This window comes from Dipodomys ordii, unplaced genomic scaffold, assembly GCF_000151885.1.
Source record: "Dipodomys ordii isolate 6190 unplaced genomic scaffold, Dord_2.0 Scaffold1, whole genome shotgun sequence".
NCBI classification, from domain to species: domain Eukaryota; kingdom Metazoa; phylum Chordata; class Mammalia; order Rodentia; family Heteromyidae; genus Dipodomys; species Dipodomys ordii.
In genome coordinates, this window is record NW_012267217.1 from 15362674 (window position 1) to 15385911 (window position 23238).

The 23238-nt window shown below is 34.9% G+C and overlaps 1 protein-coding gene across 1 annotated transcript in view; it reads left to right on the plus strand.

Moving 5' to 3' along the window:
- The window catches only part of Diaph3 (diaphanous-related formin 3), a 450644-nt gene that overhangs the window by 151900 nt on the left and 275506 nt on the right, over positions 1-23238 (plus strand). The window contains exons 10-14 of the mRNA XM_013010947.1: positions 1973-2083; positions 2370-2488; positions 3213-3329; positions 13268-13386; positions 18275-18339. Coding sequence (XP_012866401.1) covers positions 1973-2083; positions 2370-2488; positions 3213-3329; positions 13268-13386; positions 18275-18339 — 531 coding nt within the window. The remainder of the gene's footprint in view (positions 1-1972; positions 2084-2369; positions 2489-3212; positions 3330-13267; positions 13387-18274; positions 18340-23238) is intronic.

The window sequence follows — 23238 nt, forward strand, 5'->3', positions numbered from 1 at the left end:
CAATAGTGGGTACTAAGTACAATTAGTTGTTTTAACAGCTTTAATTCTTAGCATAAGTGGTAACAAAGGTTTTTAGGTTTTGAAGGAACTCTTCGGTCTTTACCTTGGTTATAGAAATTGGGAGTAGGGGACATAGGAGAAAAATGAGGGAAGGGGTAACAAGTTTGACAAGAAATATACTTATTACCTTACGTATGTAAGTGTAACGCCTCTGTACATCACCTTGATAATAAAAAAAGATTTGAAGAAAAAAATAAGAAAAATCAGTATGTTTTGGTATTTGCATGTAATATTCAGATATTTGTATGGTTATTGAGCATAATAATTACAGATTATCATTAGGCTTGGAAAACAATTTTATTGCTTTAACTTGGTTATATTGTTTATATTCCTAATTTTCTTTGCATCTTTGAATATTTCCTGGAAATAATTTGGCTCATATTTTATCTTTCATTTTCATGCTACTATTGTCTGTATCAGCTGCTCTTCATTTAAGTAGTATTTTTTTACTAATTTTTTATTGCTTAATTTTATTATTTTCTATGAGTAACAAAAATTTTAGTTTTTTTTTGGAATCCAAGTTAGTTTTTCAGAATAGATTGATTTAATTTTTCAGAATATAGGGAAATAACATGCTTATAAATGTATATATGAAACACTTCAAGGCCTTTGAAAATGAAATGGTTTTGCTGAAGAAAGTAAATATTGTTTGTGGGTACCAAGTAAGAAAATAGAAGGAATACATTTTAAACTTGACTTTTTGACATGAAATGGTTACAGTTGAGTGAGTATGTACTCGAAAGGTACTGACATTTTCATTTTCTTTTTTAAAGTATGATACACTTTTTCTCTTATGTCTTCTGGCACACTTCCAACTCCTACTTTAAACAATCTTAAGTTTTGACAGTAGAGGCATGCTGGTCAGATTTTAGTGTTTAGATATCAAATATAACAATTACTATATATTTCAACCAGCAGGAACTAAGACCCCCGTTGGTGTCTTAATCCAAAAAAGGCATTTTAAATTCATATAAACCCTGCCTTAAGGGATGGAAAAGAAGACAATTTTATGAACAGCATGAGGTTAAACATGTTGATCAGTAGTCCAATAGTTCTCGCTACACTTTGGGTAGAATGTAGACAGAAAAATAACATTATCAACAACAGAGAATTCTTTGCTTCTCGAGAGAGAATCTGTTTTGCTATTTTTTTAAATGGATTTTGAATCATGAAAGATATGTTTTCAACCAGGGATAAAAAAAGTTCAAGAAGTTGTAGGATTGGAGTGCAAAATTCAACCAAAATGTTTTGTAATTTTTTTTGAAAAATAATCTATATATTAAAGTTTTTAGTAAGCTATTTGTAATATATTTTGTGTTAAGAGACATAGTATACATTAATTCTTAATTTTTACCTAAGTAGGAGTACTGTTGCCTGGAAAATGAACGTCCGTAGCTCAATTACACAGTGTTCATTAAATGGTCTTTGATGACAGTAGTGCTATTAATCAGATTCAGGATGTTGTTGACTTTGAGGTCATTTGAAATTTCAGTCTCTTTTGGTGAGGGGGATATAATTTTTATTGTCCTATTTTAGTCATTATCAATCTGATCAGATATTTATAGTATTCACCTATGGTATGTTCAGTTTCTATTGTATATGTGTTGAATGGTATCACTAGACCAGGCATTAATTTTTACTTGCATTTTTAATGGAGGCCTAACAATGTTTAATGTCTCGGCTTCTTTGCATCACATCTGCCCCAAATAAGTGACAAAAAATTTCATTGAAACTGTATTTTCTCTATCATTTATAATTGACTAAATATTTCCTTACAATTTATTATGGCAATAGGTTTTTCTGTGTAGAAGATATTTGATAATACCTGTAACAAAACCTTGATTTCTTTTTTGTTGTTTTTTTCTTTAATGTTGAGAGCAAAGTCTAAGCCTTACTATGTAATCTGTTGTAGGTAGCTTGTATGCAGCTCATAAATGCCCTTGTTACATCTCCTGATGATTTGGACTTCAGGCTTCACATCAGAAATGAATTTATGCGATGTGGATTGAAAGAGATATTGCCAGTAAGTGCCCTACAGCCTCCTTATTAATATTTAAATTAGTAGAGTACTTGACTAGGGGAAATTTAGATAAATTACCTTCAAGAATAATTTATCTGTAGGAAAAGACTAGAGTATAAAAACCTAGTTTTGAAATATAGATGATAAGATTTCAATATTATTTAACACTTTAAATGTTTGAATTCGGTAAATCAAGTTGAATGGTTGGTTTATTGTTTATGGTACTCATTCTTTTTTTGCATAATTAGAAACAAAATCTTTCATCATAATTTCTACTTAACATCTCTAGAATTTAAAGCTTATTAAGAATGATGGCCTGGATATCCAACTAAAAGTCTTTGATGAGCATAAGGAAGAAGATTTGATTGAATTCTCTCATCGCCTTGAAGATATTAAAGCTGAACTTGAATATCCTTTTGTTCTGAGGCCTAGTCACAAGATATGCAGAGTTAATGCCAAATCCAAAACAATCATTTGTGTTCCACAATATATGAAACCTACTTCTCTATAAATGTTATAAAATGAAAACTTTATGAATTAAAATGTTATCTAATTACTTTAATGTATATGCAAAAATAATGTATGCAAAGCAGTTACTCTACTTCTGAGCTATATCCCTAGAAAAATCAGGTTATATGTACTTATACAGTTTTTCTGACATTTGACACCTTGTCTACCACTCAATACTTTGCAGCACAGGAAATTGTATAGTTCAATTTGGTTGCTGTCATTTCCCTGTACTTTGGATATATACACATGTAGTCCTTTTATTAACACTGCATTTGCAAATGTCTATACTTCCTAAGAGCCACCGACTCCAATCTTCAAGTAGTATTTTTCTACGATAATTGATAGCTGCACCAGCAATCTTGGTGATGGTACTCTTATTATTCAACGTGGTGTTCACAATCATCTACTCCCTATTCCTGTCTTCTAAAATACTTTTGGATTAGTTTAGTGAATGTAAAAGAGAACTCAGAAATTGTCAGGTCACGTTGCCACTTGCAGAGTTTTTTCCTAGCCTCTGGCCTGGATATCTGGTTTGTTAAGACTTACAGGACAGAGTCTGTGTCATATTATTATTGGTGTATGGTATAGACAGCTAAATCCATAAGTTCCTTAATTATCTTACTGAAGTATCTGATGTTTACAACATGGTGTGGAACACAGTTAAGGAAACTACTGCAGAGGGGTATTTTATTTCTATTCTTCAACATCTTTTGTTGATTCGAAATGACTATTTTATTAGGTAAGAGAAACTTATATTCTAATGTTTTCTTTTACTAATAAAACTCATAAAAGTTTGAAATGTACCTGATATTTTATTTGGATAAGCAAATAACATTTTAAGCAAAGAATTTTTATTTGTCCTAATACTGATCTATAGCATGTGTTGTTTTCTGTGGGCATACATTTCAGTGAATATTGATAAAATGATATCAGTGTCATTTTTTAAGGACATCACGGTTACTTCCTAAGCTTCAGTGGAGTCTTGGTTACAGTCTTATCTCTGAATAAAAATGTGAACAAATCAAGCGGTTTATCCTGTGGAGGATAATATTTTTGGTTATTTCTTAGGCAGCAGGAATAATCTTGAAAGTGTTCTTATAAGTTATTTGTGGGACACTTAATATTATTTCCACTGCCATCTAAGTAGCAAGAAAGTACCTTAATATAATGTATTTATTGTTTTTAATATGTTGGAAAGCTGTTCAAATGGATTTTTGGATTTCATTGTATCTTGGCTATCTTAGGTTTCCAAATTGTATTTATCATTTTCTACCTCATCTACATCATAATATAGCTATCTATATATGGATATGAGCATCTAGCTCACTGAGGTATTATGGAGATTAATTATAGTAACATGGGTAAATCACCAAGCCAAATTCCTGGCACATAGTCTATGCTCAGAAGTACTAGTATTCTTCCTATCCTCTTTCCATTTTTATTACTGTTTTACAAGGTAAATTAAGATCTCTGACTATACAATCATTTTTGTTGCTACCAGTTTAACTTTGCTGAAATTCTGTTTTTAAATACTGTGAGTACGTTTTCTTTTTCCCCATTCAATCTTAAGAAGTAGTGTGCCTTAGAAAAGCCTCATTCCAGCTATACAGCTCTGGGTGATGTCAGGGACTATAATGCAGTGGTGCTTGATGAACCTAACAGGACTGAAGAATGAGAAATTCAAATGCTGAAAATTTAGGTTTCAAGGAATAAGTTCATTTAACATTTTTTTCAGGTAAAAGTTATACTCATCTTCTAAAATAAGAGTTTAGTAATCTGTTTTGGTAGAAAATTAGCTGCTTTCTGATAATCTCCTTAAACTAAATTGACAGTTTAACTGCTTACTAAAATCTAGATTAAAAATACTAATTATTTAATTTTTTGTTGTTGTTTTTGGTTGTGGGGCTTGAACTCGGCTTGGGCTGTGTCCCTGACCTCCTTGCTCAAGGCTAGCGCTCTACTATTTGAGCCACAGTGCCACTTCCAGTTTTTGAGTAGTTAATTGGAGATAAGAGTCTCACAGGGGACTTTTCTGCCCAGGCTAGCTTTAAATCACAATCCTCAGATCTCAGCCATCTGAGTAGCTAGGATTACAGATGTGAGCTTAATTATTTAAATCTTAAGATAATACTGTGGACCTGCTGATTGTAATATTATGTTTGGACTCCAAATTTACTTGAAAACAAAACTATAATATCAGTTTACTCTGAAATATCTCCCTCTAGATCTTTGACAGTTGTGTGACAGGTTGTTTTGACTTTGCTTGTTTTAATTTTCAAGAATTCAAGGGCATTTTAACATACAGTATTTTGTATATGTCCTTATGTTATTATAACCCTAATTCCTGTGCCTGAGTTCTGGAAGGCATGACCTATTTCTAAATTTAGAATGCATTCAAAAGCATGGATCCACCGGGCGCCAGTGGCTCATGCCTGTAATCCTAACTACTGAGGAGGCTGAGATTTGAGATCACAGTTCAAAGTCAGCCCAGGCAGAAAAGTCCGTGAGACTCTTATTTCCAATTAACCACTAGAAAACCGGAAGTGGTGCTGTGGCTCAAGCAGTAGAGCACTCGCCTTGAGTTGGAACACAGGGTTAGCGCCCCAGCCCAGAGTTCAAACCCCACGACCGACCAAAAAAAAAAAAAAGCATGGATCCAATGATCCTGTCATTTTGTGTAAGACTGAGAAATTGTAGCTTTACAATAATCTCATTTGTTTTTCCCATGTTCCAAGATTTCATAGTTACTATTATTTATTTTCTGAAAGATTATACTTTTTTTTTTTTGTCAGTTGTGGGGCCTGAACTCTGGGCCTGGGCACTGTCCCTTCAGCTCAAGGCTAGCATGCTACCACTTGAGCCATAGTGCCCCTTCTGACTTTTTCTGCTTATGTTGTGCTGAGGAATCAAACCCAGAGCTTTATTCATGCAAGGCAAGCACTCTACCACTGAACCACCTTTCCAGCCCTAAGATTATACTTTTATTACAAGGTAGTGTCAGAATTATGCTTTTACTTTTTTCTTTTCATCCTTAAAATTGTAATTACAGTATTTTTCTTAGGGTTATATAGTTCTATAGGTGTCTTTCTTTGGGTGATAACTTTATTTTTTGGATTAATCTACTGCAGTTTCTGAAATTCACATTTAATTTTAGATCATCTAAGTTTTATCCTTTCCTCCCTCATCCATATTTGGTTTTGAACTCAGAGGCTTATGCTTGCTTAGCCTGTTTGCCTGACAGGTATTCTACCACTTGAACCACATGTTCAAACTGGATTTTTGCTGATTGTTGTTTTGAAATGAGGTCTCAGACTTTTCTAGAAGGCTGGGCTTCAAACTACAGTTCACAAAATCTTAGCTTACTGAATAGCTAGGATTATGTGCCACAATTTATTTTCATACTTTTTTTTTTTTTTAAAAATCAAGGTCTTGCTGCTAACCTCTTTAGTACTGAGATTAAAAGATTTGAGACACCTTGCTAAGCTTAATGCCATTTTAAAATGCTTCTGAAATGAACAGATGTAACTTTTTTTTTGTAAATAATTAACTTTATACTCTGGCTTTATTCAAAGTGTCCTCATTATAAAAATAGTGGGTAAAAAAATAGGATCCTTTTCAATTTTCACCTTTGGTGATTAAAAAAAAAATGCTTAATTGTAATTGCATTGAAGAAAGGTGTATCCGCGACCTTAGGGAAAAAACAGGGAAGGAAGTGACGGTTGTAAAATAATTAGAAGAAGCAGGAGAGGAGTATAATGTACCAGGTGCAAAATGCCATGGTAGTTGAGTGTTCATGTGAGATAATTTCTGGTATTAAAAAATACTGTAGAGGAAATGAATATGATTTTACAGCATCTTCCAGTGAAATAGCATTTTTTAATTTTTTAATTAAAATTTTTTATTGTGAAAATATTGTACAGAGGGGTTACAGTTACATGAGCAAGGTAATGAGTACATTTCTTATTCAGCATTGTTGCCTTCTCCTTTGTTTTTTCCCTACCATCCCTTCTCCCCCACCTCCTCAGCTACCCCCGCCGCTGCCTAAATAGTACATCTCATTGTTGCAATGGGTCAATCTGTATCCCTATTTAAACAATTTGTTTTTCCCTTCTGCTCCCCAAATTATACCAACATCAAATACAGTGAAAACAGGGGTTACACTGTGGGGGAGGGACATACAAAGCAACAAAGTAATCATCTTATAAATATGTTAGAAACAATAGCAAGGGAGAAAAAAACTACTTGTGTCCCTATCTTGGGGTTCATTCGCTTAATTTCATCTTATCTGGCCATAAGTATATAGCTTTTGACTTTTTGTCTCAGACATATACTAGTTATTACAAATAAGGGAAACCCTGAGGCCTATGTTTCTTTGGGCCTGGCTTACTTCACTTAATATAATTTTTTTCCAAGTCTTTTCATTTCCTAAAAGATGGGGCGTTGTCATTCTTTCTGATAGAGGCATAGAATTCCATTGTGTATATATACCACATTTTCTTGATTCATTCATCTACTGAGGGGCATCTGGGTTGATCTTAGCTATGGTAAATAATGCTGCAGTGAACATAGTTGTGCTGGTAGCTTTAGTATGGTCTTATTTGTGATCATCTGGGTAAATGCCCAAAAGTGGGATTGCTGGGTCATAAGGGGAGCTCTATGTGGAGTCTTTTGAGGAACCTCTATACTGCTTTCCAAAGTGGTTGTACAAGTTTACACTCCCACCAACAATGCAGTAGGGATCCCTTCTGTCCACATCCCCTCCAGCATCTGTTGTTATTAGCGTTCTTGATTATAGCTATTCTAACTGGGGTGAGGTGGCATCTCAGTGTTATTTGATTTGCATTGCTTTAATGGCTAGGGAGGTTGAGCACTTCATCATGTGTCTATTGGCCATTCTTCTTTCCTTTTCAGAGAAGTTTCTCTTTAAGTCTTTCGCCCACTTATTTATTGGGCAGTTGTTTCTTTGAGGATTTGTTGTTGGGTGATTTAATTTTTGAAGTTCCAGGTATATTTTAGATATGAGACCCTTGTCTGTTGTATGGCTAGTGAAGATCTTCTCCCAATCTGTGGGCGTTCTATTGATCTTGTTAGCTATGTCCTTTGCCATGCAGAAGCTCTGCAATTTCATGCAATCCCATTTTATCCAGTCTTTCTTTGATTTGTTGGGTTTTTGGGTTTCTATTAAGAAAATTTGGACCTGTGCCAAGGAGACCTAGGGGTTCTCCTATTTTGTCCTGTAATGTTTTCAGGGTGTCTGCTTTGACTCCGAGGTCTTTGATCCATTTAGAGTTGATTCTGGTGCAGCGTAATATATAAGGATCTAGCTTTAGTTTTCTACAGGTGATTAACCAATTTTGCCAGGACTATTTACTGAAAAGGCTGTCTTTCTTCCATTCTATTTTTTTAGCTCCCTTATGGAAGATTGATGGCTATAGGTCTGTGGGTTTTCAATTCTATTTCATTGGTCCTGATGTCTGTTCTTGTGCCAATACCAAGCTGTTTGGATTACTATGGCTTTGTAGTAGAGTTTCAAATTTGGTATCGATATTCTTCCAGCATTGTTCTTTCTGTTAAGGATCGTGTTTGCTATTCAGGGTCTTTTATTGTTTCACATAAATTTTTGGATTGCCTCTTCAATTTCCTTGAAGAATGAGGTTGGTATATTGATAGGTATGGCATTGAATTTGTAGATAGCCTTGGGAAGTATTGCCATTTTCACGATGTTGATCCTTCCAATCTAGGAGTATGGGAGGTTTTTCCACTTTCTGAGTTCTGTTTTGATTTCCTTTTTCAGGTTTTTAAAGTTTTCATCATAGAGGCCCTTCACTTCTCTGGTTATATTAATTCCTAGGTATTTCATTTTTTTGTGGGGCTATTATGAATGGAGTTGCTTTCCTGATTTCAACCCTGTTCTTCTTATTGTTGGCATACAGAAAAGCCATTGATTTTTGAGGGTTAATTTTATACCCTGCTATTTTGCCAAAGTTTTGAATCAGCTCAAGGACTTTGGGAGTGGAGTCTGGAATTCTTTAAATATAAGATCATGTCATCTGCAAAGAGGGAGAGTTTTACTTCATCTTTTCCTATTTGGATCCTCTTTATGTTTTCATCTTATTGCTACAGCTAGGCATTCTAATACTAAATTGAAGAGAAGTGGAGAGAGTGGACATCCTTGTCTCATTCTGAGTTTAAGGAAATGGCTTTAGTTTTTCACTATTAAGTAAAACGCTGGCTGTAAGTTTGTCATATACAGCCTTTATTGTATTGAGGAATGTTCCATGGATTCCTGATTTTTCCAGAGCTTTCATCATAAAGGGGTGTTGGATCTTGTCAAATGCTTTTTCTGCATCTATTGAAATAACCATGTGGTTCTTATCCTTGCTCTTGATGATGTGATGAATTATATTAATTGATTTGCATATATTGAACCAGCTTTGCATTCCTGAAATGAATCCTGTTTGATCGTGGTGTATGATTTTTTTGGATGAATTGTTGAAGTTGATTGGCCAAAATTTTATTGAGAAGTTTTGCATCAATGTTCATCAAAGAAATGGGTCTATAGTTTTCTTTCCGTGATAAGTCTTTTCCTGTTTTTGGGGTGTGGGCTATAATGACTTCATAGAAAGAGTTTGGTAGTAAGCTTTCTCTTTCATTTTCATTGAAGAGTTGGAGGAGTGTTGGTGTGAGTTCTGCTTTGAAGACCTTGTAGAATTCTGCTGTAAATCCATCTGGTCCTGGGCTTTTCTTAGAGGGGAGGTCCCTTATTGATGTTTCTATTTGTTTTTTTGTTTTTTTGTTTTCTGTCGGTCGTGGGGCTTGAACTCTGGGACTGGGCGCTATCCCTCAGCTCTTCAGCTCCAGGCGAGCTGAGCCACAGCACCACTTCCAGTTTTCTGGTGGTTTGTTGGAGATAGGAGTATCACTTTGCTGCTGGGGCTGGCTTTGAACCATGATCCTCAGATCTCAGCCTCCTGAGTAGCTAGGATTACAGGTGTGAGCCACCAGTGCCTGACTTGATATTTCTATTTCAATGCTTGATATGGGTCTGCTAAGTTCGTTTAACTTGTCTTGGTTTAGTTTTGGCCTGTCGATATTTGCTGGGAAATCATCCATTTCTTCCAAGTTCTGAAACTTATTAGCATAAAGGTTTGAGAAGTATTCCCTTATAATGTTCTGAATCTTGGTTGTTTCTGTGGTGATATTTCCATTCTCATCTCTGAGTTTGTTCATCTGGGTGTGTTCTGATAAGATTTGCTAAGGGTGTGTAAATTTTGTTAATTTTTTGGAAGAACCAACTCTTTGTTTTGTTGATTCTTTCTATGGTTTTTTGGATTCTAATTGGTTTAATTCTGATTTAATTTTAATTATTGCTTTCTGTCTCCTGGACTGGGGTTTTAGCTCGCTGCTGTTTTTTAAAGAGGTTCAGATGTCTCATTAAATTGTTGGTTTCAGATTTCTCCAATTTGTTGATGTAGGAACTCAGAACTATAAAGTTGCCTTTGAGTACTGCCTTTGCTGTGTCCCAGAGGATCTGGTAATTTGTGTATTCATTTTTGTTGAATATCATGAATATTTGAATTTCCTTTCTAATCCCTTCCATGACCCACGAGTGATTCAACAGTGTGTTATTCATAGTCCATGTGTGACAGGACTTTCTTTGGTGGCTTTTGGTGTTGAGTTCTAATTTTATGCCCTTATAGTCTGAGAGAATACAGGTTACAATTTCAGTGTTTCTGAATTTGGACAAATTTGCTTTGTGACCTAAAATGTGGTCTATTTTGGAAATAGCATTTTTTTTTTTTTGGTCGGTCATGGGGGTTTCTTCTCTGGGCCTGGGCGCTGTCCCTCAGCTCTTCAGCTCCAGGCTAGTGTTCTACCAGTTGAGCTACAGTGCCACTTCCTGAAATAGAATTTTATCAGTGAAATAATGGCTATTTATGATCATCTTCTTATTAAGCCATTCACATTTTCTTCTGAGTAACTTACTAACTCAATCATACTGCTCATATGTTTTGTAAATATTTCTAGAATTTGGAGATAAATATTCTTTTTTGGGAGGAGGGGAATGGAGTTGTGGGGCCTGAACTCTGGGCCTGGGCACTATCCCTAAGCTTTTCAGCTCAAGGCTAGTGCTCTACCACTTGAGCCCCAGCAGCATGTCTAGCTTTTTCTGCTTATGTGGTGCTGAGGGATCGAACTTAGGTTCTCATGAAGGCAAGGCAAGCACTCTATCACTGATCCACCTTCCCAGTCGGAGATACATATTCTTTGGTACTTTTGCCTCTGGGTTTTTTTCTTTTTTGAAGTGTATAATTTTATTTTTTATTTTATCTTATTATATTATTGTTAAGATGCTGTACAGAGGGTTTACAGTTACATGGCAATGAGTACATTACTTGTCAATCATTGTTACCCCTTTCCTTCCTTGTTGTTGTCCCACTATCTTTTCCCTCCCCCATCTCCTATCCTTCCTCCCCTGCTGCCTGAAGTTGTAAAGTTTGTTTCTGATATACTGTCCTATGGGTACCTTTGTTGCAATGGATCATCCTGTGTCCTTGTTTCAGTGTTTTGTTATTACCCTTCCTCTCCCAAGATTAGACATATGTATATATACCAGATGCTGTGTACCAAAATCGAGTATAATGACAGCAGGGGATATGCCATAGGGAAAGACATACAAAGAAACAACAAGAAATAATAATAACATCACATGGTATACTTAAAGCAATAATAATATAGGTAGACCTCTTGTGTCCATATCTTGGGGTTCATTTCACTTAGCATCCTCTTATATGGGTGTTTGTTCATATTTTTTGAGCTTTTCAGCTTATCAGATAAGATTATATGTATACTAATTATTGCAAATAAGGGAAACTGGGACCTAAATTTCTTTGGGACTGGGTAACTTCACTTAATATGATTTTTTTTCCAAGTCTTTCTATTTCCTGACAAATGGGGTGGTGGTGTTCTTTCAATGGAAGCTTAGAATTCCATTGTATATATGTACCACATTTTCTTGATCCACCCATCTACTGAGGGGCTTCTGCGTTGGTTCCATATCTTAGCTATGGTGAGTAATGCTGCAGTAAATATTGTTGTGCTGGTAGCTTTAGTATGGCCTTGTTTGTGATTGTTTGGGTAAATGCCCAGAAGTGGGATTGCTGGGTCATGGGGGAACTCTATGTGGAGTCTTTTGAGGAACATCCATAATGATTTCCAGAGTGGTTGGACAAGTTTACACTCCCACCAACTGTGCAGTATGATTCCCTTTTGGCTACATCCCCTCCAGCTTCTTTCATTAGTAGATTTTTTTTTATTATAGCCATTCTAACTGGGGTGAGTTGGAATCTCAGTGTTGTTTTGATTTGCATTTCTTTTATGGCCAGAGAAGCTGAGCATTTCTTCATGTGTCTATTGGCCATTCTTATTTCCTCTTCAGAGAAGTCTCTCTTCAAGTCTTTAGCGCACTTATTAATCGGGCGGTTGCTTCTTTGAGGATTTGTTTTTGGGTGACTTAATTTTTTGAGTTCTAACTATTTTTTTTAGATATTAGGCCCTTGTCTGTTGTATAGCTAGTGAAGATCTTCTCCCAGTCTGTGGGCCTGAAAGAGTTTTTGAATGAAATCTCACTTAAGGCAATATTGAACTCTTGAATATGGAGAGGTATAGAATAATTTATTAACATGATTTGTTTTTTTAATTAGTTGTAGGGCTTGATCTGTGGGCCTAGGTGCTGTTCCTGAGCCCTTGAACTCTTCAACTCAAGGCTAGCACTGTACCACTTGAGTCACTCACAGCACCACTTCCAGTTTTCTGGTGGTTAATTGGAGATAAAAGTGTCACAAACTTTCCTGCCTGAGCCGGCTTTGAACCATGATCCTCAGATCTCAGCCTCCTGAATAGCTAGGATTGCAGGTGTGAGCTATTTGCGCATGACTAACATGAGTTTTCAAATGGCTTACATTGTTAGGTTTTTAAAAATTTTAAAACCTTAAATTTTCATTTTTGAATATTTCTATTATTTTTCTGTTTTCTTTTGAGAAAGAACTATTAAGTTGGCACCATACAATTTTGAGCATCAGAAGTTTTGTTTTGTTTATATGCTAGTAGTTGAGCTTAAATCCAGGTTTCATCTGTCTCTTAGTTTTTTGCTTACTGTTGGTCTTCTAGTACGCTAGCTTCAGCTCCACTTCTGACTTTTTGCTGGTTAATTCCAAATAATAAGAATCTTGTAGGTTTATCTGTGCTTGCTTAGAAAAGAGATCCTCAGATCTCAGCCTCTGAGTAGCTAGGATTATGGGCATTGGGTTTCAGTATCAATTTTTAATACAATTCAACAAATGTTCTGTAAACAGTATAGTGTATGATCTTATATACCCTCAATAGAACTTAGAAAATATCTTTTAGATTTGGATTGCGTGAATACAGCGGAAGCTGTATTTGTTCGGCATGGTGGAATGCTCATCTCTGTATGACAACTTTTAAAATATAACCACTTTAATTTATTGTCATAATGCCAAAGAATTCTATAAGCGTTTGGCTTTTATTAGAAAAATAATCTTAAAGCAAAAATAATCTTAAAGCATGGTATATTTCCTTAAAGTTTGTAAAACATATCTTGAACCTCATTATAAGGAAATTGACTATGATTAATCTGCCTTTTTTCTTTTGTTTTAGACAGCAGTACTTCAAATTAATTGATGAATGTGTCTCCCAGATTGTATTGCACAGAGATGGAATGGATCCAGACTTTACCTATCGAAAAAGACTAGATTTAGATTTAAGTCAATTTGTAGGTGAGTTTTTCTCTGTTCCTTAAATGGAAATAGCTATTTTTTTTTATTTAATGGATTAGCCTAGATTGTTTTCATATTGATACTAAAGCTTTTTCCTTAGGATTCAATGATTTACACTGTTTTTAGACAACAATGGTTTATAAAATTGTAGCATTATTCTGAGGTGGTGTTCTTTATTTTCAGAATAAATAAAAACTGCCAAGTTTTAAGAATTTCATTTGCAGTCTTAAGAATATCAGTTTTAGCTGATTACCAAGGGGTGGTTCAAGCCTAGAGACAGATCTGAGGATCATGGCCCAAAGCCAGCCTGGCAGGCAAGGTTGTGACACCCTTTTTTTTTTTTTTATTGTGGGGCTGAACTCTGGGCCTTAGTGCTCAGCTCTTTAGCTCAAGTCTTGCATTCTACCACTTGAACCACAGCACCACTTGCGGCTTTTTCTGTGTATGTGGTTTCTCATGCATGCAAAGCAAGTACTCTACCACTGAGCCACCTTCCCAGCCCTGTGACATTCTTTTCTTTTGGGTCTGGTCGTGGGGCCTGAACTCTCGGCCTGGGTGCTGACCCTCATCAATTCAGCTCAAGGCTAGCGCTCTACCACTTGAGCCCCAGCGCCACTTCCTGCTTTTTTTTCTTTTTGCTTATGTGGTGCTGAGGAATCAAACCGAGGGCCTCATGCATGCAAGGCAAGCGCTCTACCACTGAGCCACGTTCCCAGCCCACCCCTGTGACATTCTTATCCCCTACAAACCACCAGAAAACTGGAGGTGATGCTGTGGCTCAAAGTGGTAGAGTGCTAGCTTTGAGCTAAACAGTTCAGGGACAATGCCCAGGACTGTGAAAAAAGAAAAGAATATTAATTTTGTCAAATGTTTTTCTTGAGTATATCTTTTTAACATTCTTTGTTAACCAATGGAATATGTGCATGAAGTACTTTTGCTACTGAAGTACAATAAAAAAGCTTTTCCGGTGCTTGGAATTGTTAAAAAACTGGCTTTGAAAATTTCTTTCTTATTTGAAAGATTGTCATACAAACTGGCTACTTTATCTTCCATATTTAGAACACACTTTCTTAAAAATAAAATGAAGTGAGCCTATACTTTGAATGACTGACAAAATTTGTTGCCAATGAGAAAATTAGATCTCCTAAGTGGAAATTGGGGTTTTTGAAAACATATCCACTGCTATCAGCTTGACAGCTTCTCAATACTATTTTTTTCCCCCTGAGTAGGTTAGTGGAGAGATTAACCTCTATGATTATATTGATATTATATATAGAGATGTGTCAACATTTGGAAGATGTGCTGTTCTCAGCAAACTACTCCTTTCCAAATGACCATTGAAAACTCCATTGATAGAAAATCTGGTTTTTATTATTAATTTACTATATTGTTATTTTAGAAGTGATGTACAGAAGGATTACAATTACATGAGTCAGGTAATGAGTACATTTCTTTTTCTACAGTATCTTCCTTTTTTTTTTTTTTTTTTTTGGGTCCGGGTGTGGGGCCTGAACTCTGGGCCTGGGTGCTGTCCCTCAGCTCGTCAGCTCAAGGCCAGCGCTCTACCTCTTGAGCCATAGCGCCACTTCTGGCTTTTTTTCTTTTTGCTTATGTGGTGCTGGGGAATCGAACCCAGGGCCTCAGGCATGCAAGGCAAGCACTCTACCCTGAGTCACCTTCCCAGCCCCTTCTACAATATCTTCTATTCCCTCACTCTTTCCAAGTCCTTCTCTCTCATCTCTACCCAGGAGTTGTATAGTTAGCATTCATCAGTGTCCATGATCTCCACTGCTGTATTTTTTTCACCCTTTTTCCATTGAATTCTGTATCGTCCCTGTAATACTTCCAAAGATGTACACTTGAGTTCACCAACTTAAAAGTAACATAGTATAGAATGTTCATTGATAGGTGTAATTCCACTGTAACTAAGATGTACCATTGTTAAATGTTGTTGTTACCTCAGACTGTGCATAATGATTTGAAAAGGCTATTCAATCCCACTGTTGATCTCTGTTCTAAACCAATGGACAGTGGACTGTATAGTGAATGAATAAGAGACTGGTTAATATTAGTGATATTGATATAGAACATGCTGATTTTCAGTGCTGACAAACAATTAGAAGATCCTGAGGGTAGGAAAGTGAACACAGAAATTGAGAAAAAAAATACACTAAATATATAGCCAACTAAAATGTGGAATGATGCAAAAAATTCTTTATTCTTATTATAAAGGTGATGTACATAGGGGTTACTGGTAAATAGTATATGGCTTCTTGTGGAATGATTTTTGACTATTATGGTAAAAATATTCCATATGGAAACTAGGAATTTCTTTTCTTGAGTAGCCCTGTGTTTTATTTTGTATGTTTTCCATTTTTTTTCTGAACCTGGGACTTGAACTCTGTACCTGCTGCTTTCACTCATTGGCTAATGCTCTACCAACTGTGCTATGCCTCTATCCCCAATCTCGGTTTTTGTCATGGAACTGTTGAAAAGGAAACATTATCTTTGAATATTGCTTGCAAAATTGACAGATCTTTACGTAATTTTAGTAAGCTAATTATTCTGAGTATGAAGTTTAGAATTAACTCTTACACTTAAATGTAGGAGAGAATGTTACTATATTTATATGAATAGATGAGAAGAATATGTGACATTGGTAAGTAGAGAAAAGTCTTAGAAACTGTAGGACACAGATAATCTAATATTTTATAGTGGAGACTTGGAAGAGCCTGTCTCTGTAAGAGGAATCAGATGGTTAAATATTTAGTGTTCTATAGACAACCATTTTACTAAAATGGTTGAAATGTAGGATTACACAGACAAGAACATTTTTCATATCCAGAAGTTACTTGTTAAAGAGACAAATCAAAGAAAGAACATTGCACATTTAGTTTTAATTAAGAAGCTAAACAACAGAACAATTGAAGGAACTATAGGAGATTGCATTTAGTTTCTGTGTTCAGTTCCTCTTTTTTATGAAAGGGGTTGAAGGGATGTTGATAATCTAGGAAAATAGGAACTTCACTTTGAATTTATCTTTTCTTTCTCAGATAATAATTATGTTTTTGGCCCATCTTGTAGATCAGAATCCATTGAATAGGTTGTTGATCATTTTGTACCAGAGCCCTCCTCTTCTATGCAATGCTCTAGGTTCAGGGAGAAAAGAAGTAAAGCAAAATTATAGGTCATAATTAAAAATTATAGGTTATAAATCTCTAAGTTAAGTGCATAGAACATGGAACCTGGCTCATACTTTCTGAGGCATAGGTTTGTGGCCATTAGGTGAGAGTTTATTTATGAAGTAATGTAGTACACATACTACCAGTATGGTCATGAAACATACATAAGAAGTGGGACTGCATTGAGGAAATGCAACAATTTGACATTTTCCTTTCAGTATAAGCTTTTCTGTAAAGAATCTTAAAACCACATTCATATGTTAGTTTTCTTCAGTAAAAGAAGACATAAGATATAGTGTGGTAATTCCTTATGAGTTGTTTCTTCTAATAGTCCATCTTGTGTTAATATATAGCCAGATCATTATAGATGAGTATTTATTCATAACCTAAACTATTATTTTAATGAGTTTTTTGGGTTCAAAGAGGATGTCTTGAAATATTGAATTGCTGGGTTAGAGAAAATGTTTTTTAAAAATTGAATACATATTGTCTGATTTTTCACCAGCAAAGTTTCCAAAGTATGCTTCTGTTGTTAGATAGAAGAATGTTTCAAAATTATAGCTTCTTTGGTGTTTGCTGTGAATTGTAATTAAGACTTTTAATTTTGGGTGTGTGAGTGTATGGCAGGACTGAGGCTTGAATTTGGCCTGTACTTGCTAGGTTGATGCTCTACCACTTTCTTTTTTTTTCTCTCTCTCTCTAATTTTATGTTTATTACTTTTCCCTGTTTTTTGGATAGAATGCCATCATTTCATTAGCTGTTAAAATATTTGTTGATTAATGACAGAAACCTTTAAAAAGTATGGTAAAATGGGAATTTTTCCTCTAGCCTGATAGCTTAAATTTAAATATTTTTCTTTCTCTTTTCCTTTTTCTCTTCCTTTTCCCTTTACTTCTTTTCCTTTTCCTTTTCTTCATTTTAGTGGTACTGAGATTTGAACTAAGGATATGTTAGACACAACTACCACCTTTTTTTCATGCTGATTATGTTTTAAGATTTTATTTTGTTTCTTTATCTTTTGTGCCAGTACTGAAAATCAGGGGCCTGGGCACTGTCCCTTACCTAGTTTGTGGAAGGCTGATACTTTACCACTGGCACTACAGCTCCACATCCAGCTTTTTTTTTGTTAATTGGAAACAAGAGTATCACAGACTTTCTTGTCCCTGCCAGACTGAATTCTCATCCTCAATTATTAGCTTTCTGAGTAGTTAGGGTTATGGGTGTAAGCCACCAGAACCCAGGTTTGCACCATGTGCTTTGAATGTGACCTACCTATTTTAGGCTTTCTGTTTTAGCTAGGATTTAGATGTGCGTTATCATGTCCAGCTTCTTCCACCCAAACTGGCATATTTTCTTTCTGGTCTGATTTTCTTCCCAAGCAGTCCTGGAACTACAGTCATCTCAGTCTCTCATGTAGTTGGGATGATAGGTGTTTGCTGCTATGCCTAGCTATGGACTGAGAAAGAGGCATTGTGCACTTTTTTAGTCCAGACTTGTCTCAAACCATAATGCTCCCATTTTTTACCTCCTAAGTAGTCACATTTACAGTCATGTACCCAACTACTTTTTTTTATGTTTTCTAATATTTCTGATATTTCTCCATTTTGTTTATTTTACCAGATATATCTAACATTTTGGAAGAATTTTTATAGTTATTTTATATAGACATGTTATAATGACTTGTAAATTATTACTGTAATTTTAGATGTTTGCATAGATCAAGCAAAATTAGAAGAGTTTGAAGAAAAATCATCAGAACTTCATAAAAAGGTGAGTAACTGACTAATTTTGTAAGATTGCATAAGGAACCTTTTAGGAATTCACTTGTTATTTCCCATGTCTTCTTTACTTCCCTCAGGTAGAACATTACTAATGGAGAACATCCTAGACCACTGTATTTTTTTAAAAGTCTTCAGTCTTCTCTCTTAGCCTTTGCCCTTTTTTGCTCTTGTTCTTCTCCTGATTTATTTTTCTTCTTATATTTGTTATTATCTGACATGAGCTATATTTTATGTGTATATAGTTTATGTGTATTTAGCTATTTCTTCAACAAGAGCTAATTTTGACTATCTTGTCTTTATTATCTATACAGAAATGTAATAATTATTATTGGCTCTTATAAGAATAAAAAGAGTTCTTTTGAATGATTGAATAGCTAAAATATCAAAAAGATTAAGTTTTAAGAAATATAGTTAGATTGAAATCATATCTTAAATCTTTGATGGTTAACTTGTTATTTGTTTCACTTTATTATATTGTCATAAAGCTTCCTTTTCAGTTTACTTATCAGATATTACTAGATTCATTGGTTTTTCTCGTAGTATTTCTGACTGTCTTCCCATTTCTTACTTTAAAGTGGTAGTCTGTCCTTTTGTTTCTGGCCTACTATAAACCTCATAGACTAAAAACAATAGTTTTCTTTCTATTATTAAGGTGTTGTACAGAGTGTTTCTCATAGACTTCTTGATTGGATTAGTAACGTTTTAAATGTTCTTTCTGATTTGAATTTTTGCATTGATTGAATAATAACTTTCTGATTTGAATTTTCGCATTGATTGAATAATAACTACTAATACTCCAACCACCAAGTAAACATTTACTAAGTCACCTGCTATATATTTGATGCAGCAAGCCATAAATAAATATGCTAATTTTTAAAATAAACTTTGAGGACCATACATAATTGCAAATGAAAGGCACTTTTTCATTAAGTTATTTCTGAAGAACATTATAGATGACCTGAGAAGTTCTAAATGGTTCATTTCAAGCCTTTGGGTGCAGGCTAGGGTTAAATTTTGAATATGAGTTTGTCTTTGCCATTTAGTGACTGAGTTCAGTGGGGAAACCAATTCATGAATCATTTAACTATCAAAAGTGTTATTATTTGATGTTCATATTGTGGGGTGACCCTTTTCCTAGCTAAGTTTATATTTTAATTTCAGTAAGTCCTTTCCCTCTTCAGTGTAATGTACTAGAAAACTTTTAAGTACTAGATTAGTGTAGTATAAATAGTTCTCATATATAAATCCCTTGTTATATTATCCTTTTTACATATATATTGTATGTAAATGGAGGTAAATAGCACTGGTTTTGTAGATTTCTTTAAAAGTATATGTTTTAAGCATAAATAAAAGAAAGACCTTGTTCAAGGTTAGTTGTGTCTTTTTTTTCTTTAAGCAAGAAATTCTATGTCTTAGGTATATTCAGAAAAATCTTGTATGCTCCATAAAAGATTTCTATTGCCATGCCATTTTGTATATATCAGCAAAAAGTTTGTTCTGATAGCTTTATAAGGACACATGTAAATATGTTGCTTTAGGCAGGAAGCTATCACAGTTGCTAGACACATTCTTTATTTAGGTGCATAAATTTGAAAAATGAAGACCAGAAATGTCAGAAAGTATATAGAGAATATTGAATTATCAAGCTTCTTGTACAGAGGCACTAATACATTTACCCTAGGGAATGAAATTAAGCAGAACTTCAACCTTAACTGTGTTGCTTGACATTTCTGAGTGTAATTTTGTAAGTGTAATATTTCTCTAGCAACTGTTTTTGGAACAGAGGGCTATCATATCAGGTTTACAAGGTATGTTTTTAATGGGTACTTATTATATCCCTCAGGCTACAGTGATTTGACTGTAGATATTAGAAAAATCTAAAGCAAAGTTTATGTCAGTTCTGATTCTTTTAGAGGGGAAGATGTGGAATATTTTTCTTGTTAGGAAATATAGTTTTATTATAGACAAGTTAATTGTATAAATGTTCATAGAGGTACTAATTCTGACCGTTTTGATTGTTTCTCTGGTCTCCTAAGTAATCACCTTTCCCATCTTTCCTTCTGAACTTTAGAGATAAGCTAGTATACATACCAACATTTTCAAAAAGCTTCATTTTTATTCTCATTAAAATAGCTCTTTTTTTTCTTACAGTACAGTAGTGAACTTTATTTTACTTGTAAAAGAAAGGATAAGAGCAAATGACCTCTCAAAGTTTGTAATACTGGCAGAATAGACAAGATTTAGTTTAAAATCCTGACATAACTTTTTTTTTATTATTGTGAGAATACCGTATAGAGGAGTTACAATTACATGGGCATAACTTTTATACACTGACATAACTTTTCAACGTATACAAGAAGATTTGACCAAATCTTCATCACTACATTCAACTATTATTTATTGAGTTTAATTATAAATGTAAGGCCTTGGCAAGATGATGAATTAAAATAGACAAGACTTTTTTGCTTTTGTGAACATGTAACTTGATGTTATTAATGTGTATAAGGTACATCTTAATATTTTCAGGTTGCTGTATGAAAATTGCTTTGGTAGAAATGCCCATGTGTCATAAAATTATATAGGTGAGATTCTTCATTCAGTATTGACTATCTAGGGTATATTATTTATCTGAGAAAGTGATAACTCTGTGATTCCTGAGTGATCTATGTACAGTAACAAGTTTAAATATCCAAGGAGGAGTGAATGTAAATTTCTTTTGAATTTCCTATAGGTAGCTCAAGCTTCACATATATTCTGAGGTTTGGGGATAAGTCTCATTGTTTCCCTCCAAAGGCCTATGTGGTGAATAGTAAAAGCTGGTCCCTACGTGGCACTAATGAGAGATGGTGAAGCGTTAAGAAGAGCAGTCTTGCGGGAGGTGTGTAGTTCCATGAGAGACTGATATAGTCCTTGCTTCTACCCCTTCAGTCCCTTGAAGAAGGAGAGAGTTACAGAAGGTGCAACTGGCACCTCCCATCCTCCCTTCTCTGGATTCTGTATGTTCTCCTTTCCTTCTTCATATCTTCCATTGCTGTCTGTGCATCTAAGTGCAGCCTAGCCATATAGTTCTTGCTGTGTTGGTAGATTCTGAACTGCAAATGCTATGAACTAACTAAACCTCCCTTTAATAAATAGCATATACAATGCCATATGTTTTGTTTTAGTTTTGCAAAGCTGATTATTGCCATCCTGATGGCCAAATGATTCTTTTCCCTGAAAATATTTTTCCTCCTTGTTTTTTTTTAATTTAAATTTTGTTGTACAGAGAGGTTACAGTTACATAAGTCAGGTAATGAGTATATTTATTTTTGAACAGTGTTACCCCTTCCCTCATTTTCTTCCACTTTTCCCCTGTCTGCCCCCCTCACCCTCAAGTTGTAAAGTTCAGTTCCAACATAGTGTCTAGTGAGTATTACTGTTGAATTGGTCACCCTTTGTCCCACAGTTTCTGTGATTCTCCTTCTCTTCCCCAAATCAGATAAATTTATGTATAAGACAAATGTTACAGAAATTAAAAAAAACAGTGACAATAGGAAATACACTAAAGGAATAAAATAAATAAAAAATAGCTGCATATAGTACAATGAACAAAACACCTCTTGTTTCCATTTTTTGGAGTTTATTTCGATAAGCATCATTTTATATGGTCATATGCACATAGCTATTGAGACATTGTGATCTTCTCCTAAGAATCTCCTCCCTTGTTGTCAGTGTGCAAATGTTTGAGTGCTGTTTATTTAATCATGTCCAAGTGTAATTATTTGTCTTTTATTATCTGTTGGGTTAATGTATAGATTTATAGACATAGTCTAGTTAGTATGAATGTAAATTTGTCCAACCACTCTGGAAAGCATGTGGAGGTTTCTCAAAGGACTAAACATAGAGCTTCCCTATGACCCAACAATCCTACTTCTAGGCACTTTCCCAAATGACCACAAACCAGGCCATGCTAATGCCACCAGTACAGCCTTTCATTTTTTAAATCTTCGTTCTCCTCACCTACCCCCATATTATAACGCTTTGTTTCAAGCCTGAAAAACTACAAAACACTATGTTCATCCTAGAGCACTCTGCACTTATTTTCTTCTGTCAGCCAGATACAAATTCTTTTGGATTCTCTAATCGCATTTCCTTCCTACCTATATCCTTGCTTTAAGGTCTGTAGTAGCCTTCTAGTTAATTTTTTCACTGATAGTATTTATCTTTCAATCTGTTTTCTGTATTAATACTAGTTGGGGCTTCCAGAGTATAAACTTGATTATGTTAATTTCTTAGTACACATACTTTCATGACTCTCTGGCTTTTAGGAAAAAAGAAGTGGTTGTTTATTTTGCAATTCTTCTCAACAGTGTCATTCCTATGTTTACTTCTGGCTTGTTTCCATACTTGCCTCTCTGCCCCTTCTCAAGAGTTGCTTGGCATTTCTTCAACTATGCACTGTGCTTTTGCTTTTGCTTGAAGGAGCTATCTGCACTGCTCAGCTAACTGTTCTCAAACCTGAAGTGAAGCCTCATTTTCCTCTGTCTTTAGTGCTGACAGGATTCAGGGATTTGTAGTGGTTATTTCACATTTACTTCATCACTAGGCAGTACTTACTCCAAATTTTGACCATATTCTGTTCAGCTCTATCTGTAGCAGTTGCTACTGTGAAGGACATGTCACAGGACACAGGTTTCAATATTTGTTGTATCATGGGAAATAGGCAGGTTGGGACTAGATCCCAGGGTGTTTTTGTTAGTATTATAAGGAAGCTACTGACACTTAAAACATAAAGGAGTTATTATGTGACCTGTACTTTACAAAGAATAGCAGTATTCAAATACATACAGAAAACATTGTAAGAGAGAAGATAAACTTGGGTTTGAACATATTTTCTGTCTTGTTTAAC